Raw genomic sequence first — 16,535 nt, 5'->3', positions numbered from 1 at the left:
GTAAACCTTGTATGTTTTGGTGTGGTTTCCTGTAGTTGTTTGGATTACGTTCTGACTCCTAAAGAACCACACTGCATTTCTCTTGGAAGGAGACTGGGACTCGCATTTTATTTGGTGATTGGCTGCCAAGTTTTTCCCCAGCTAGTCCAGGGTTCAAACTGGGGCCCTTCTGGTCAAAAGCTCATTTCTTTATGCTTCCAGCCACTGTTTATTCTGCATCAAAGAGACCCGCTGAAGTCATTTTAAACAAGAAAGAAAAGAAAATTGATGATATTCTCCCAACCGCACAAAACTGACACCACAGATCCAAAAAACTACTGTAGATTTTGAGAATATGTTCCATTGTGAATACTTAGGAAACTGGATAAACAGGATATCCTTTAGATGTCATGCAGGTGAACGGTTGCCTGGAAACAGCCCTCCTACATCACTGCCACGCCCACTTTTTCAGCCAGTTCCAGGCAAAGTGAACCAGCAAAGAAACAGAGAATTAAACTTGGTCTTTTTTTCACCATGGTGTGCTCCCCACAGTGCCATATGGCCACATTCATCTGGAATAGAGACACTTCACTCACACTAACACTATGAAACTTCATCATGGTGTGTTCAAAGGTATTTTTTTTATTGAGCAGTATATCATTAATAACATGAAGTAAAAGCTGTATTCTTGTGTCTAAAGTCTAGATTTTCACACCTTAGCTGTCATTTTAATGTCCTTTAATCCTTTCATATGCAAATGAGTTTTGACATCACACAACAGGAGAATATATTGCATGGACTGCTGTGATATAGCGATGTATATAGCTAAATCGGTTTATGTTCATAAGTTCTGGCATTTTATAATAAGGCCCACTGTCGTAGGCTATAAGCAGTTCTTCTTTGTACATATATATGCTGTAAGCTATGTTTTCTAGCAGTTCAGTTGCTAACGTTAACTAGCAAGCCAAGTAGCCAAACATTTTAGTAAATCAACATTGATCACAGAAAGAAGAGAAGTGAAGGAATTTCTTGATGTTTTCTCCTGAACTTTCTCACCCAGTCAGAATTCTTTCAGCAGGAGGCCATAAGGACGAACAGCCTTTTCTACAATCTTCTGCATTTCTTCCAACGACTTTCCTTTCTGGATGGGAACCAGCCAGTATTTATCCTTGTTGTGTTTCTCCCTGTACTGGGGGTTGATTCGATTCTGCAGGATCACTTTGTACCTCTTGCCATTCTTCTTAGAGGTGAAGGTTTTGGCGTAGTAGATTGCCTCAGAGATGAGTGGAGTGGAATAAATCCCATAGCCATACTTCTGACCTGCACCTGCCTGTTAATTGCAAATGTAAATTAGTATTTATCAACTTTCAACCAATTAATCAGATATATCTAAAACAAACCAATTTCAGAAGAGTTTGTAGATAGAATGTAATGCACACATAAACGCAATACACACACATACACACATTGGTTTGTGTTACTACAAGAAATGTGAATCACATGGTCATTTGCTCTTCTTCTTGTTGACAATTGCCTTTTGAATATTTAATTGAAACTTTTTTAATTTAAAGGCTCCATATTTTCAAATATACTATGGCTCAGGATAAGAATAATGTTCTTTATGATCTTTTGCAAATAAATGTACTTATTACTTACTTATGTATTTATTGAATTAATTTGAAGTGGAGGGACAGTTCAAATGAAGCAAACTGACTTGATTGAAAGATTGGCCTGATTTAGCAATAGTGAGGGGAACCAATCAGGACCAGGACCATTTGTGATGTGTTTACTCGAATAGTCGAAATAGTCCAAAACTGCCTGTAAAAAAAAGCGTGGATTTAAAAAAAATGCAATTACTTGAAATTTAATCACTCAAACAAGATAACATTTTAATTTATCCATTAAACATCTTTGAACATAAATGAACATAAACAGAGGGAAATTTAAATTCCTATAGTGGTAGTATTCCCCTTTCAAGAATTGGATGTGTTGGGACTCCTACAGCAGGGATAGCCAGTTGTACACAAACACACACACACACACACACACACACACACACACAAATTTATTTCTTAACATTTATTGCAGCACTTTTTTTAAATTAAAATGAACCTTATAGTGTCCTTCGACGATGCCTTCAGCGCCATCCTGGGACGTCCCATGGTAGGACACAGGCCACTCCCCTGACACTGACTGTGTGCTACGATTTGAATTTCCCAACCATGTATTTCCATCCGAGTATTTACCCAGGACCTGAGAGGAACCAATAAGCATTAGGAAATAATGTGACAGATGCCAACAGATGCCAAGTTTTGGTTGTTGTTTTTTTTTAAATAGAAAGCAGCAGCACCGCACTCAGTGGATCGCCTTCTACCAAACTCTACTGTTTACAATCTGATGGCTTTTTTGGAATTATTTTGGAAATATTTTTGACAAATCCTGTTTGGACTCATTGTTAGGCGCCAATATTCTCTGTGGGTTCAAGTACTACAGGTATGTAAGAGAGAAATTATATAGAGGTCCAAAATCGCCGAACTTATCCTCTAACTGCTGTCCCGGCTAACAAAGACTCCCTAAATGAAAAGCCATGGATGTGACGGTAAAGTGTTTTTGAGGGATTATTTCCTGAGAAAACAGAAAGTTCAGCTTCATGTTTCCTGTGATGGATTCTCTCGCTCTGTGGAAGTTGTTTTTCATACTGGACAAGAATGAATGGCAGCAAATGGCTTCTTCTGAAAGAGGAAAACGAGCGCTGATATCTGTAACTATGCTGACTGTGTGAAGAAACAGAGAAACCTGGACCACTGCTACTGAAAAATGCATTATCTTTTAACATGTTCTTGTATTGAATTGCTTGGATGATTATATAATCCCAATTTGCTATATTCTTGTTTTTATTCTATTTTTCTCTTTATATTCTATTTTTATTTACTGTATCCTGTTACTATCTGCTGCTACAATGACCCAGTTTCTCCTGGGGGAGAAAAGTTTAATCTTATCATGAACACAAAATAGAAAAATTGAAATGTATAGAAAAATGTAGTTGCAGTGTGCAGTTATACCTTAAAGGAATAGTTCACCCAAAAATGAAAATTCTGTCATCATCTACTCACCCTCATGCCAGTTGAAACATAGATGAAGTTTGTCCATATAACACACAGGGAGGCTGCCAGCACAACTCCATAGCAGCCTTCTCCAAAACAATTGAAGTCAGTGGGGACCGGTTCTTCAGAGCTCCAAAAAGACCTGCAGTATATTTACACCATAATTTACTGCAAATCTTAACTACAGCTGATTGATTTGCAACAAATAATGGTGTATCGGTCTTTCTATTCACAGTGTGATTATTTGGCTGTTTTTGTTTTGGAACTAAAGAACTGGTCCCCATTGACTTCAGTTGTTTTGGAGAAGGCTGCTACCAAGTTGTGCTGGCAACCTCCCTGTGTGTTATATGGACTAACAAATTTCACCTGTGTTTCATTTGGCATGAGGGTGAGTAGATGATGACAGAATTTTCATTTTTGGGTGAACTATTCCTTTAAGGCAAACCCTCTCAAACACACATCAGAGTATGAATGCATTCTTTAAAGAGGAATCAGACTTGTCAGATAAGTAGCCAGATTATCTGGTCTGAAGAATATGACTGATTGATGTTGATTTAAAGTCAAATCAAAATAGAAGCGCATGCACCTTGATGGCGAAACGGGTCCAACCGCATGGGCGTTCATACACCTCCCCACCTCTGTAATATGTCTTGGTGTCTTTCAGACGGGTGAAATCATAGTCGTATTTGGGGTCGAAGTAATCATCCTCATCAATGATGTGACGCTTTTGCACTGGTCCATCTATTTCAATGGTGTCCTGGAGGTTCAAGGTGGAGAAGTCTGATGCCAGCCCATCACTTTGGAGGACACTTTTGATGCAGTCGTAGTTGGATCTTGAAGCCTTGCTGTGAGGAAGCAAACCAGATAATTGGTTGTCTCTTCATGTTGAGATTTAAATTGCCTTTTGAATATGGTCTTGATTTGAAAGATTGTAAATGTAAAGAATTGTGAGTGTCGCAAATCGTATAGCAGCCATAGCCAGTCCTACGCAGTTGAATGCTGCCTTGCAGAATGCATTCTCTCAATAGGTTGTTGCCAGCTGTGGCCTTCACTAAATCATCCACAACCTGCCCAACATTTTTAATTTGTTACATTATGTATCTAGTGCTAATAACCATTACAATTTTGTTGCTTTTGTTGGATTGGTTTGTCAATAAGTCGCAAAAAGAAACTTGCCACAGGAAGTTTTAATGCACTGGTTTAGCTGTTACCATGACGATGTGAAAAGGGCCTATAGCTGCTTTGTGGTGAAGCTGTCAGGTTGGCAATGGGAAAATCTAGCATACAAATTGTCTCACGACTATTGCAGAAAAAGAAAATCTGTTTTACAACCCCAGTGTGAACAGCACCATAATGTCTTTGGGGATATCAAGTTATTAAGGAAGACTAGAATAGATAGAACGCATTTTCAGAAACATTATCTCTAGATAATTGTACCAAAAATCCCATCTTCCATAATTACCTGGTTTGATCGGCATCCAGGAGTGTAGGGATGAGCTGATTGACAGTCAGCAGGGGAAATGTTTCTGCAGCTCCTCCAGATAACCCATCTTTCAGAAACCCAGCCTCCGACTTTTGTTTCTGAAAAGATGTTACATTGGCATTGCAGACCACGGACAAAGCTTCAAGTAGAACTTCTCTATCGATCTTCTTATGACTCATGTTGTCGAGTCAAGGAAAAGTCAGGAAAAAAGTATTTGAAAGAAATCACTGAGGGTTTCTGATGAGAGTCTCTAATGTTCTGTCTCCTTGCTGGCTGTGAGGCAATGAGTTCAGTGTGGGACAGAGGTTCATATTTATAGGCAGACGTAGTACTGCTTCCTTATCCTGATTGTGGAGTTACCCAAAAAAAAAAAAAACAAGCAAGGCAAGATTACACAGTAAGTGCGGCTTTGGTGGAATTTTATCTAAGTGTCACTTACAATGAACCTGATCCTTGTGGGCAAACAGGATTTTCAGCTTCTGGGGAATAAGTGAATTACTTTACCGGTTCCTAACATACAACATTACGAGTGAGTGAACAGCAGAACGGTATGAAAAGTAGATAGCAGCAAGTAGTTTGAATGAAGCTGGACATACTGACAGCGAGCATCAAAAATGCAACAAGCTGGCTTTCTGGCCGCAATAATAAATTATTTTGTTCTTTATTGATATGTTGACATGAAACCTGACACACTCCAGCATCGCCCTGCTTCACATTCATAGTTTCACACATTCATAGTTTGTGTAATGGATAGAAAAAATGGTTTATGTTGCATGGGAAATACTACAATACTGCAAAGTAGCGTTTTCACAAAGCTGCTATTTTACTTTTCTCAAATACAGGTTTGGTTATTTTACTTTAATATAACTATAATAACTAGTATACTATAACTAGTATAACTAGTATACTATAACTATAATATATTAATATTATATTCAGGTTCAGTTTAATCAGTTTTACCTGCTAGTCATGTCTAATCAAAGAAATGTGTGATTGGGGGCGCCCCGGTGGCTCACCGAGTAGAGCGCGAATCCAGCCTGCGGTCATTTGCTGCATGTCCTCCCCTCTCTCTCTCCCATACCTTCCTGTCACTATCTCTCTGTCAATAAATAAAATAAATCTTTAAAAAAAAAAAGAAATGTGTGATTGATTGCATTGACCTACACATTTGGTCTTGAGGAAGAGGCATCGTGTGTCTGTAATTCTTTACATTATTCTTCCCCTCTTTCAGTTCAGGGGCGTAACATTTGTACCTCGTTATGGATCGCGAGTGCTGCCCTTGTTTCTGTGGACACCAGCGCTGACCGTGGCCCATCTCTCCGCCGCTTATGCCTCTCTCTGCATCATCTGTTTTCTCATGTCATTGTCACTGTCCATGTTAAGCTGTTTGTCCCGGCACCTATTACGCGCTCTTTGACTTGGTCCGCCGAAGGTTTCTTCCATCTTTTTCCTAATGCAGTTTTCTTGGGAGTTTTTCCTTTTATGCTTGGAGAGTCTAAGGTTGGTGCTGCCAGGTAGGTTAGGCTATGTGGGATAGGTAGGCTGTTATGTCTTGCTAAAACTTTGTATGTCTTGTTTTGCTTACCTACTTACTTGTTTGTGTTACATCATTCTGATCTATGGCTGATTGTTGATCAGTTAAATCTAGTTAGGCTCTTTCTCTGAAAAGTCCCCTGATACATGCTTGTGAAAAAGGGTTAGAGAAATAAATAGCTGATGAATGTTGATGCCTGTCATATGGTGCTGTAAATTTATGACGGTATAGCCTGACAAATACAACTGTAGATAATGTTATTTGTGTGTGTGTGTGTGTGTGTGTGTGTGTGTGTGTGTGTGGGAGAGAGTGACTGTGAGAGAGAGAGAGACTTTGAACCTCTATAATATATGAATGTTAAATGCATCCAATTAACAAATAATATTGTAGATATATAAGTATGATGTTGTGTGTGTGTGTGTGTGTGAGAGAGAGAGAGAGAGAGAGAGAGATAAAAAGGTATCCTGTCCCTTGAAATGTTTGAAAGGCCAGTGCGCGGCCGCTCTCCTCACGTCAATCCCACAGTTCAATGAGGCAAAGATGGCGGCGGTGAAATATGTGGATTTGGGAGGGAAAGTCTTCAGAGATTCCGAGAAATAACAGTAAACCTCGGTAAAGCTTTACGAGTACCACTATAGCTCTAACGTCTGTATTCTGTGTTCTGGAAAAGTTAAAACGAGGTGGGGGGATGTAGCCTAATGACTTGGTAACACATGCTAGCATGGCTAACATAGCATTTAACACGCTAGCTAGTAGCGGTATAACGGGGCCTTATCAGGTGTCCCGGTATGTTGCTATAGTAAAATATAATGTCTGGTGAGATAATGTTATGTTGAATCACCATATCCTTTCAAATTCATCATTGTTAGCTTTTCTTTGCATGACAGTTGCCGGTGTTTGACGTCGCTCTAAAAGAAAAGTAAGTGGTTTCCTCTGACTGTTTGAAACTACCTGCTTTCATATTAGTGTCAGTCAGCAGGTAGAGCTTTTTACTCACCTGTCAAACAGAAAAGCATGCTATCTGACTTGGAAGTGGACAGAGACTCGCTTTTTCAGGTGTCTCTGTGCCGTTATTTTGTGGTTGGCTGCCTAGTTTTTTCCCAGCTGGCCCAGGGTTCAAACTGAGGCCCTGTTCATTCTGGCCCAGCACCACTTCCCTCAGGAGAATCCTATAGGGTGTGATGACCTGTCCCACAATGCACCTCCGCATCAAAGACACAAAAAAAAAGCAAATTGATGATATTCTCCCAACCGCACAAAACTGACACCACAGATCCCAAAAAACTGGGAAAGAGAGACAAATTCTGCTGGAATAGAGACACTATGAAACTTCATCATGGTGTGTCAAAGGCATTTTTTATTGAGCAGTATATCATTCATAACATGAAGTAAAAGCTGTATTCTTGTGAAAATGTAACTAGTCTAAATTTTCACACCTTAGCTGTGATTTAATGTCCCTTAATCCTTTCATATGCAAATGAGTTATGCAACAGAATATATTGCATGAACTGCTGTGATATAGCGATGTATAGGCTACAACTAATTTGGTTTATGTTCATAAGACAACACATGCTCTGGCATTTTATAATAAAGCCCTGTAAACTGTGTTTGCTAGCTGTTTGGTTACTAACGTTAACTAGCAAGCCAAGTAGCCAAACATTTCAGTAAATCAACATTGATCACAGAAAAAGTTGACACACTGTTGAGGAAAAAGTTCTGGAGTCAGAGGTTCATCTTACTTGAGTATTTATTAGAAGGAGTCTTCGAAGAGGAAGAGATGCACACAGCACGTAGGCTACATACACTTCTTCAAAGGAGAATAGATTTGAGCTGGTCTTTATGTATCTTTCAAGGACGCACAGAGTGTGCTAACATGGGAACAGGTCACAGAAAAGAGTTACAACAACATATGTTATGTCTTAGTTTAGAGAATCTACAGATAGTCTGGGACAGGAGCCACTTCACTTGTCAAGAGACCTCTGGCCTAGTAAGTTATGGCACAAGGGTTATCAGTGAGGTGACCATTCATCATGCAACCGTACATTCTCTGAGGGGACCCCAGTTCAGCTGTTCATACATGTATGTTAATTTTTCTTCCACGGTTCCCCCCTTGTTGATTATGAAATCAACAAAATAAATTAACTAACCTTCCACATGCCCTAGGAGTTCTGTCCAGCAGTCCCAAACAAACTGATCACAAATTACCAAGAATTTATAATACCGTGGACAGAGGTCCCAAGTCACGTGGCCAGCATAAGGCCAAACCTCCCCCCTCACACTGGACATGAGTTGGGTAAAAGACCTATGCGGCAGGCTACTCTATTTTCAATTGGCAAACACTTATGGAAAACCTCAATCATTTATACAGAGGAAAAACCGTAGTGTCATACTTTTGCTGATCTTCAGAAATCATACACGTAGAATAAAAGTAAAATCACACATTATAAAATGATAACATAGTAATTCAAACCACACATATTATAATATGATTATCAAGATAATTTCTCGTAACACTCAAATCATGAAACAAATCAAATCCAAATCACACTGGGAAGATTTTTTTTGTAAACAAAACTACAGCCAAGCTTATGATGTTTGAGGTAGATGCTGGAATTAAAGAGTCACGTTAGCAGCATCCTTCGGCACAGATTGGCAAGTAAGAGTAAAACAAAACAACGCAAGATGCATCCTACCCTATGTATACTTCACTTAAACAGTGAGGAAAATATTACTTCTAAGAGATACAAGCAAGCCTCAATTAATATGGATAGAAATCATAACAGGAATACAATAAAGGTACGTCGTCTTCAACCCATGAGCTTTACACTCAGTAGAGGGTCACCACTGTGGAGAGGTGCTAGCACATACGATGCAGAGTGGTTTCGACTTTTCCTTCAGAGACCTGGCCTGTTGTGGCCCTTTTCATCACAATCACACTGCAGTAGTATGGACCTCATTCCAGAGTAGCAATTCAGCATCTGAATCAGAATCATCATGATAAAATGGAGCCCAGTCCATTTCTGAGGCCGACCCTGTAGCCAGAGAGGCATCTTTACTGCTGTCAGTAGAGGTGCACTGAGCATTTTGAACAACAAATTGACGAGCTGGTTTCTGCATTAGAGACAACAGGAGAGAGATACTACATTTGATAACCACCACCAGACTGACCAGGACCACAAACCCTATGATCAGGGGCTGAAATATCAACCACAATTTGGGGCCGAGAGTCAGTTTAAGCCAGTCAATGAGATCCCAGACCGTTGCACTGGGAGAATCATGCGCCTTCATGTCTTTCAACAGAGAATTTAGGTGATGGACCACATGGGTAACATTATCAGAGGGATCTGGTATGTAAGTACAACACTCTTGTCCTATTAAGTGACATACTCCGCCAGTGGAAGCCAGAACATAATCAAGGGCCATTCTAGTTTGTAATGACACTAGTCTGTTAGCTTTTTGTTCCTCATTCAGAGATTCAAAACCCGCCTCGGCCTGTCCCGTGAGGTTCTCCAAATCTGCTGCCAGTCTGTCTATTTCATGAGCATTACTTACAGCACCGTACCATGGTAGTAGCCCTGTCATGAATCTCCTGCCCTCACTGATCCTATCCTCTCGCCTCACACGGTGGGGATAATACGAGTGCCTGTGGATCAGAGTTTCGTTAACATACATATGAGGTAGTAGATATGCAACATAACAGGAACTTGTCCAATTGGTTGGGAGAAAAGCATACGCTTTACTACCACATACGCATTTGAGGGCACCACTTAGGGATACTCTCATATGTCCCACAACTAGATGGGATGTAATAGTCACATGTACTGTTACCTAGGAAAACTTGGGATGTTTCTCCTTGCCTATACCGAGAAATACAGTACTGCCCAGTTGGCACATAAGAAGGGTTTAAAGTCAACACCGGCGATTGTAATGAATGGAAACTATATCTCCAGAGGGCTAATTCAGCGAAATTAACCTGTCGCACATTATGGCCACAATAGTCAGTAGCGGTCACTTCAGTAAGTTCTGATACTGTTTGAATTCTGCACAGGCAACCTGACCTCCGAAATAAGGACTTTTCTGCATTGCTCAAACCCATCCTACCATATCCTGTCCTGACAATGGGCTTGGAATTAAAGGCATCCCTTCTCCTGTTGTATGTGGAATATGAGCACAAACATAACACCCTGACCTGTTGAGTGTGTTGGCAAAGTCATGCATCAATCTCATGTACATATTAGTGTGTGGAACACCGTTGGCATTTCTCTGTGATGATACCGATTCTCCTAGAGGTGCACGACATGACCTGTTCAGTTTATTCAGAACAGTGTTAGGTTCTTGAATCTTCTCAGGAAGCGCCTTTGAGTGCGGTGTCGGGTGTAGCTTTGGAGAAACTACCCCCAGGATGTCATCATCCTGCACTGAGGATCCTGAAGAGGATGCAGCAGATGGTTGCTCTGCAGTCCCGGGCCCTTCTGGTGTCTGCTCGCTGGACGCTGCTTTTCGGCATCGCGTGGCATGAATCCACTCAGCTTTGCCTTCCACTTTAACTGCTGTCCTGGTGGTTAACAGCACCTGATACGGTCCTTTCCACCTAGGTGAGAGAGAGACTTTATTAAGTGTTTTCACAAGAACAAAGTCCCCTGGCTGGAAGGGATGCGTCGGCTCTTCCCCGGGTTCCGGTAACCTAGAAGAAACCTGCAAATGATGTTTTCTCAAGATGTTAGTTAGAGAGAATAGATACTCTCTCATGAACTCATCTGTCCATAACAGGGTAGCTCTGTGAGGTGTTAATGGCGGGCTTGCACCTGTGGTCATTGGCCATCCCATCAGAACTTCATTTGGACTCAAACCTGTAGTTCTGTTGGCTGTGCTCCTGATTGAATAAAGCACAAGCGGCAATGCATCTGGCCATTTTAATCCTGTTGCCTGGACAGTTTTAGTCAGTCTTTCTTTTAAAACTCCATTCATCCTCTCTACCTGGCCAGAGCTTGGTGGGTGGTAAGGGATATGCAGTTTCCAATCTATCCCTAACACCTGACACATCTGTTGTGTTATTTTGGAGGTGAATGGGGTGCCTCTGTCACTATCTATACTTTTTGGAATACCAAATCTTGGCACGATGTCTTTCATGAGGCATCTTCCTTCTTAGTGGGGAAAGCTTCTACCCATTTGGAAAACCTATCCACACATACTAAAAGGTATTTGAAACCCTGAACTGGTGGCATGTGTGAAAAATCTATTTGCATATTTACAAACGGACCTGATGGTGGTGGCAAGTGGTCATGTTTTATCGTCTCTTTACCTCTGTTATTCTGTAGACAGATCATACATCGTGATACTACAGACTGGGTTGCTGCTGTTATTCCTGGTGCAAACCATTGAGACTGAAGGATATGATTCATCCCCCCTTTTCCTACATGTGTGGGTCCATGGGCAATCCTGGCCAACACATGGAGGAGAGAACGGGGACAGACAACCCTACCATCAGGGCGGAGCCACAAGCTAGACATCCTTTTGAAACTACAACCTTTCCTAATCCATAACTCCTTCTCTTTGTCATCAGCACTGGATTGGGCACCAGCTACATCATTTAAAGAAGGGATGGGTATCAGGGGAGGAGTAGTAGAGACAGTTGTTTCACCACGGAGGTGGCCGAAAGGGCGGCTTGTTTAGCGGCAGCGTCTGCCGCCGCATTACCCTTTGAAACTGGATCAGAAGCACCTGTGTGAGCTTCACATTTCACAATTGCCAATTGGGTTGGCAACAAAATTGCGTCAAGCAGATTATGAATCAACGTTCCGTGTTGTATTGGTTTCCCTGAAGAAGTTACAAACCCTTGCATTTTCCATAACATGCCAAAGTCATGTGCTGCTCCAAAAGCGTACCTAGAGTCAGTGTATATCGTTGCAGTTTTACCTTTAGCCAATACACACGCCCGAGTTAAAGCAAAAACCTCGGCTGCCTGTGCAGATGTACCTGCAGGTAACCCCTGAGCTTCAAGAATGTTGAAATCATCAGCAATGGCATATCCAGCAATGTGGTTGCTGTCTGAGGGTCTGGATGCAGAACCGTCAGTATAGAGAATCAAATCACAATTATCTATCGGGGTCTGTAACAAATCAGGACGCGGTGAAGTGCATGTATCAACAACGTGAGCGCAATCATGTGTCAGCATATCATCAGAACCGTCAACCGTAGGAACAAATGTGGCCGGGTTCAGAGGTGGAGCTCGCTTAACCGTGATATTGGAGCTGGCTAGTATCGCGGTTTCATAACCCGAGCGGCGCATTGCAGTAATATGTTGTGTTGCGGATGTGGTGAGGAGGTGCACTACTGCGTGTGGAGCAAATACAATGCAGTCATGAGCCAAAACAATGGGCGATGACTTCTCAATCATCAAAGCTACAGCAGCAATGGACCTAAGACAAGACGGCCACCTAGAAGCCACAGCACAGAGTTTAGCTGAGTAGTATGCTACGGGCCTGTAGCTGGTGCCATGTTTCTGAGTGAGAATCCCCGTTGCAAAACCATCTCTCTCATGGACATATAGATGGAAAGGCAGAGTGTAATCAGGCAGTCCAAGAGCCGGAGCACTAGTGAGTGCTTGTTTCAGAGCATTGAACGTGTCATTCATGGCTGGAGACCACTGGATGATTTCTGGCTGTGCTTTCAGTGTTGCCGCACGGAGAATGGAATCGAGACGAGCGTAGTCATAAATCCATTGTCTGCAGTAATTAGCCATTCCCAGGAACGACGACATCTGTGCTTTCGTTTCAGGGGGTGGAAGTGAGCACAAAGCTCTCACCCTCTCAGGGGACAACAGTCTTTGTCCCTCGCTCAGCACAAGGCCCAAATACAAAACAGTGGGCAAGCAAAACTGCAACTTGGCTAGGGCGGCTCGATGACCTTTTTCTGCTAGACATTGCAAGAGGACGACAGAGTCTGTTTCGCAAGCCTCTTTGGTGGGAGAGGCTATCAGCAGGTTATCCACGTACTGCAACAACGTACTTCCACGAGGCAGTTGGAGATGCTCTAAATCACGTCTTAATGCCGCCGCATACACTGCAGGACTCTCCGTGTAGCCCTGGGGGAGCCTTGTCCAGGTGTATTGCTTGTTTTGAAATGTGAAAGCAAACAAATATTGGCTGTCAGCATGTAATGGAATGGAAAAGAAAGCAGAGCATAAGTCCACCACAGTATAGAATTTGGAATCTGCCGGCAATGAAGACAAAATGGTGTTGGAATCTGCCACGATGGGTGGAATGGGAATTACCACGGCGTTAAGCTTTTTTAAGTCCTGCACAAATCTCCACGCATCCGGTCTGCCAGGTTCCGGAATAGGTAGAATCGGGCTGTTACATGGACTTACAGTCTCTACCAGGACGCCTTGTGCTAGCAACGAATCAAGAACTGGTTTAATTCCATGTACAGCTTCATGAGGCAAATTGTATTGTTTTTGACACGGCAATTGGACACCTTCACGCAGTGAGACTTTATGAGGTGGTGCGGATTTGAGAAAACCCACGTGATTACTGTGTTTAGCCCACAGTTCTTCAGGGACTTTTGAAAGTGCCAGGTGAGGTTTGTGACGGTGCGATGGTACTGGTGACACATGAAGAAGTTTCGAATCTATGTCCGTCTGGGGAGGAGGTGTAAGTGTGTAACAGTGTTGACCCAGCGATCCAAACTCTAGCTGCCCGCATGGAGTGTTAGGAAGTGTTTCTAGACGTTTTACCATTGGTCCTAACTCCTGGGGCTCATGGTTGGGAGAAGCACGCTGTTGTTGTTGCACCACTCTATTTTTAGATCTACAATCCCTAGCCCAGTGTCCAGGTTTACCACAACTTCTGCACTTATCTTTCTTTCGATTTGACTTGAAAGGTCTGTTTGGTGTGTATTGTATATACTGTATGGGTGGAGCGGGGCACGGTGTGAACTGTGTGTTTTGATAAGTCTGTGTGTTTTGATTCTCAGGAGCCCATGGTTGCTGAACCATGGTCTGTAGTACCCCAGGTTTACTTCCTCTATCGAAAATGCCGTCCCTAGTCATGTTGGCAAGGGCTGTTAATGTCGTGTTGAAGTCTTCATTTTGCCACATTTTGAGGGACAATTTATAGGCGGCTGCTACTTCAGGAAGCAAACAGTTCATCAGTGTTTGGATTGCTAGATGGCTATGCTCTGTTATACTTATACCTGCACTGTTTTCCCACACTGATGTGAATCTCTGCATAAAGTCCATGGTATCTTCCTGTTTTCCCTGTACGCAAGTTGTTACTTTGCTAAAGTCCCCAAGAGTCCTAGAACTGTCTTTTACAGCCTGAAGGCATGTCCCTTCCATCCATTCATCCCTGGAGAAGTTGTCTCCTATCGTTTGTGGTAGCCAATCCCCTTTACTGTCCCCAGTAGGAAAATGGAAATTTTTCTGGACAGCTCTCCAGTTTTTGGTGTACACCAATGCTAACAGTTGACGCACATCAGGGATCAGGGCATTGTAGAGGTTGACTATCTGGACTAGCCAGCCATGAAATGCCGCTGGCCTAATTAGTGCATTTGGAGCTTCCTGTAGCATTTGCCGTACCTCCATCGGAGTCCACGGCTTTAGAATTGATGTTTCACCTACCATTAATTTAGGAGCTAGCAATACAGAAGTCTCGTCTTGTTTTTGTTTAGGAGCCTCCTCATGTTTTGGTGTAGGAGCTTCCTCATGTTTTGGTTGTGTGTTTGCTGATTCTGCAAGTGATTCTTGAGAAAGGTCCCGAGGAGGGAGTAATGTAGGTGTTTTATTCTTACGTGTTTTACTGCTTCTGATCTCTCTTGGTGGAATGCCTTTGGGAGGGAAACCTTTGGTTTTATTTCTTTTTGATCTAGTTTCTGTTCTAAGATCCTTTTCTGACGTGTATTGATGACCCGATCTATGTCTTCTAATCTGATCGGCTTCACTGTCTTCCTCAGTGTCAGTTTCAGTGTCAGTCTTACAACATGGCCTGTGTTGTCTTCTAAGGATGCGGTGTGTGCGGCTAGGTCCTCTTCTAGTGTAACTATAGGCCTGTGCTGGGCTGACGTTCAACCCAGCTCCGCCCTCAGCTCTGCCCTCCTGAATGGCCACCTCTGGACTGACCTCCCCTTCTTCATTTTGATTCTGTCCTCCTGCCTGTGCTGATCTCTGCTGCCTTATAGCCTCTGCGCATGCGAGTAGTTCTATAAAATCATCAGACACTACTGGTGTTTCTACGCGTTGTTTGGGACAGAGTTTGACACTGTCCACTTCTACTGTTGGTTTCTCTGAGTACCGATCACAATTTATTCCACCATTTCTCAAGTGCCTCAAAAGGCTTTCAGGGGTTGCTTTATTCTGTCTCTGCGCCCAGACACGCAATATTACAGAAGCCTGTTTATACAGATTATCTGGATATCTGTCTTGTATCCTAGTAACCTCTGCATTTCTTACCCCGAGAGCAGACACGATATGAGACAGTGATTCTGGTGCCGTGGTGCGAACGATTTTATCAATTATTTCAATCAATTCTGGCCCAATGGCCTTATTCTCTTCCTTTTCCTTGTTTATCTCTACTGTTTGTTTTCCTTTTGCCTCAGGAACCTTTGGAGTTGTGGTTGTGTTAGGCTTTGAGATGGGATGTTTTTTTGCTACTTTTCTCCATCCTACAACACATGCTTGTACATAATCATGGTCCCAGCCCATCTGTTTTGATCGAGCTGTCACAGCTTCCATAAATTCTAGCTTTTCTGGGGCAAAAGACCCATCGCTTGGCCACTTGCCTTTTGTACATCTGTTTAAATCATGTGTGAATGGGATCACGTAATTCTGTCCCAATTCTTTGCTTACAATATCTGCTGGTGACCCTGGTGAGAAAACAAGAAGTTGTTCTTTTCGGTGGGTCCTCAGAATATCTTTTGCTCTCCGTTTCTCTGCCTTTGGCAACTCCAACTTCAACTCCTGCTTTAACTTTGACTGCCCCTTACCCATTTTGAAACTATACCGACACACCAACTGCTACGTCAATCAAAATTTTATATCAAACGGCCTCAGGAACTCAGCAGTAGAACACAGTTTAAAATCCCATATAAAACCTTATTTTAAATCTAGTGTTGAAAACCTTACGCTAAAACCCCAGCATAAATCACAGCTTGGAACTCAGCAACATAACACAGCAACGACATTGCATCAGATCCAGCATTAAAACATCGCATTAAATACAGCATTAAAACATTGCATTAAATACAGCATCAAAACATTGCATTTGTCAGAAAGAATGAAAACATTATTGCATCAAGACATTAAAAACTCACTCGCCAGTTCTCGGAGTTATTCAACAAGATGAACACCGCACAGTGTATCAAGTATATTCTCACACACAAACTCCTGTGCACTATGAAATGCCTTCTCAGAAAGTTTTCGTCTTTATCTTTTAAGGAA

General features: G+C 42.2%; 1 protein-coding gene across 2 annotated transcripts; it reads right to left on the bottom strand.

Annotated features, from left to right (window-relative positions):
• Positions 1-443: 443 nt before the first annotated feature.
• Positions 444-4,846, bottom strand: LOC139933268 (uncharacterized). Of its 2 annotated transcripts, none has more exons than XM_071927333.2 (4): positions 4,546-4,846; positions 3,670-3,928; positions 2,092-2,232; positions 444-1,309 (listed from the first exon to the last, which is right to left on the bottom strand). In XM_071927333.2, the coding sequence occupies exons 1-4, from the start codon at positions 4,743-4,745 to the stop codon at positions 1,040-1,042; spliced, it is 870 nt and encodes a 289-aa protein (XP_071783434.2). In that variant the 5' UTR covers positions 4,746-4,846; the 3' UTR covers positions 444-1,039. The 2 variants fall into 2 exon arrangements, with proteins under 2 accessions (XP_071783434.2, XP_078139301.1); XM_078283175.1 differs by lacking the exon at positions 444-1,309 and adding an exon at positions 1,608-1,797.
• Positions 4,847-16,535: the final 11,689 nt, after the last annotated feature.

This window comes from Centroberyx gerrardi, chromosome 4 (assembly GCF_048128805.1).
Source record: "Centroberyx gerrardi isolate f3 chromosome 4, fCenGer3.hap1.cur.20231027, whole genome shotgun sequence".
In the NCBI taxonomy this organism is placed as follows: domain Eukaryota; kingdom Metazoa; phylum Chordata; class Actinopteri; order Beryciformes; family Berycidae; genus Centroberyx; species Centroberyx gerrardi.
The sequence above is the reverse complement of the archived record's forward strand: the minus strand, read 5'-3'. Positions and strand labels throughout refer to the sequence as shown.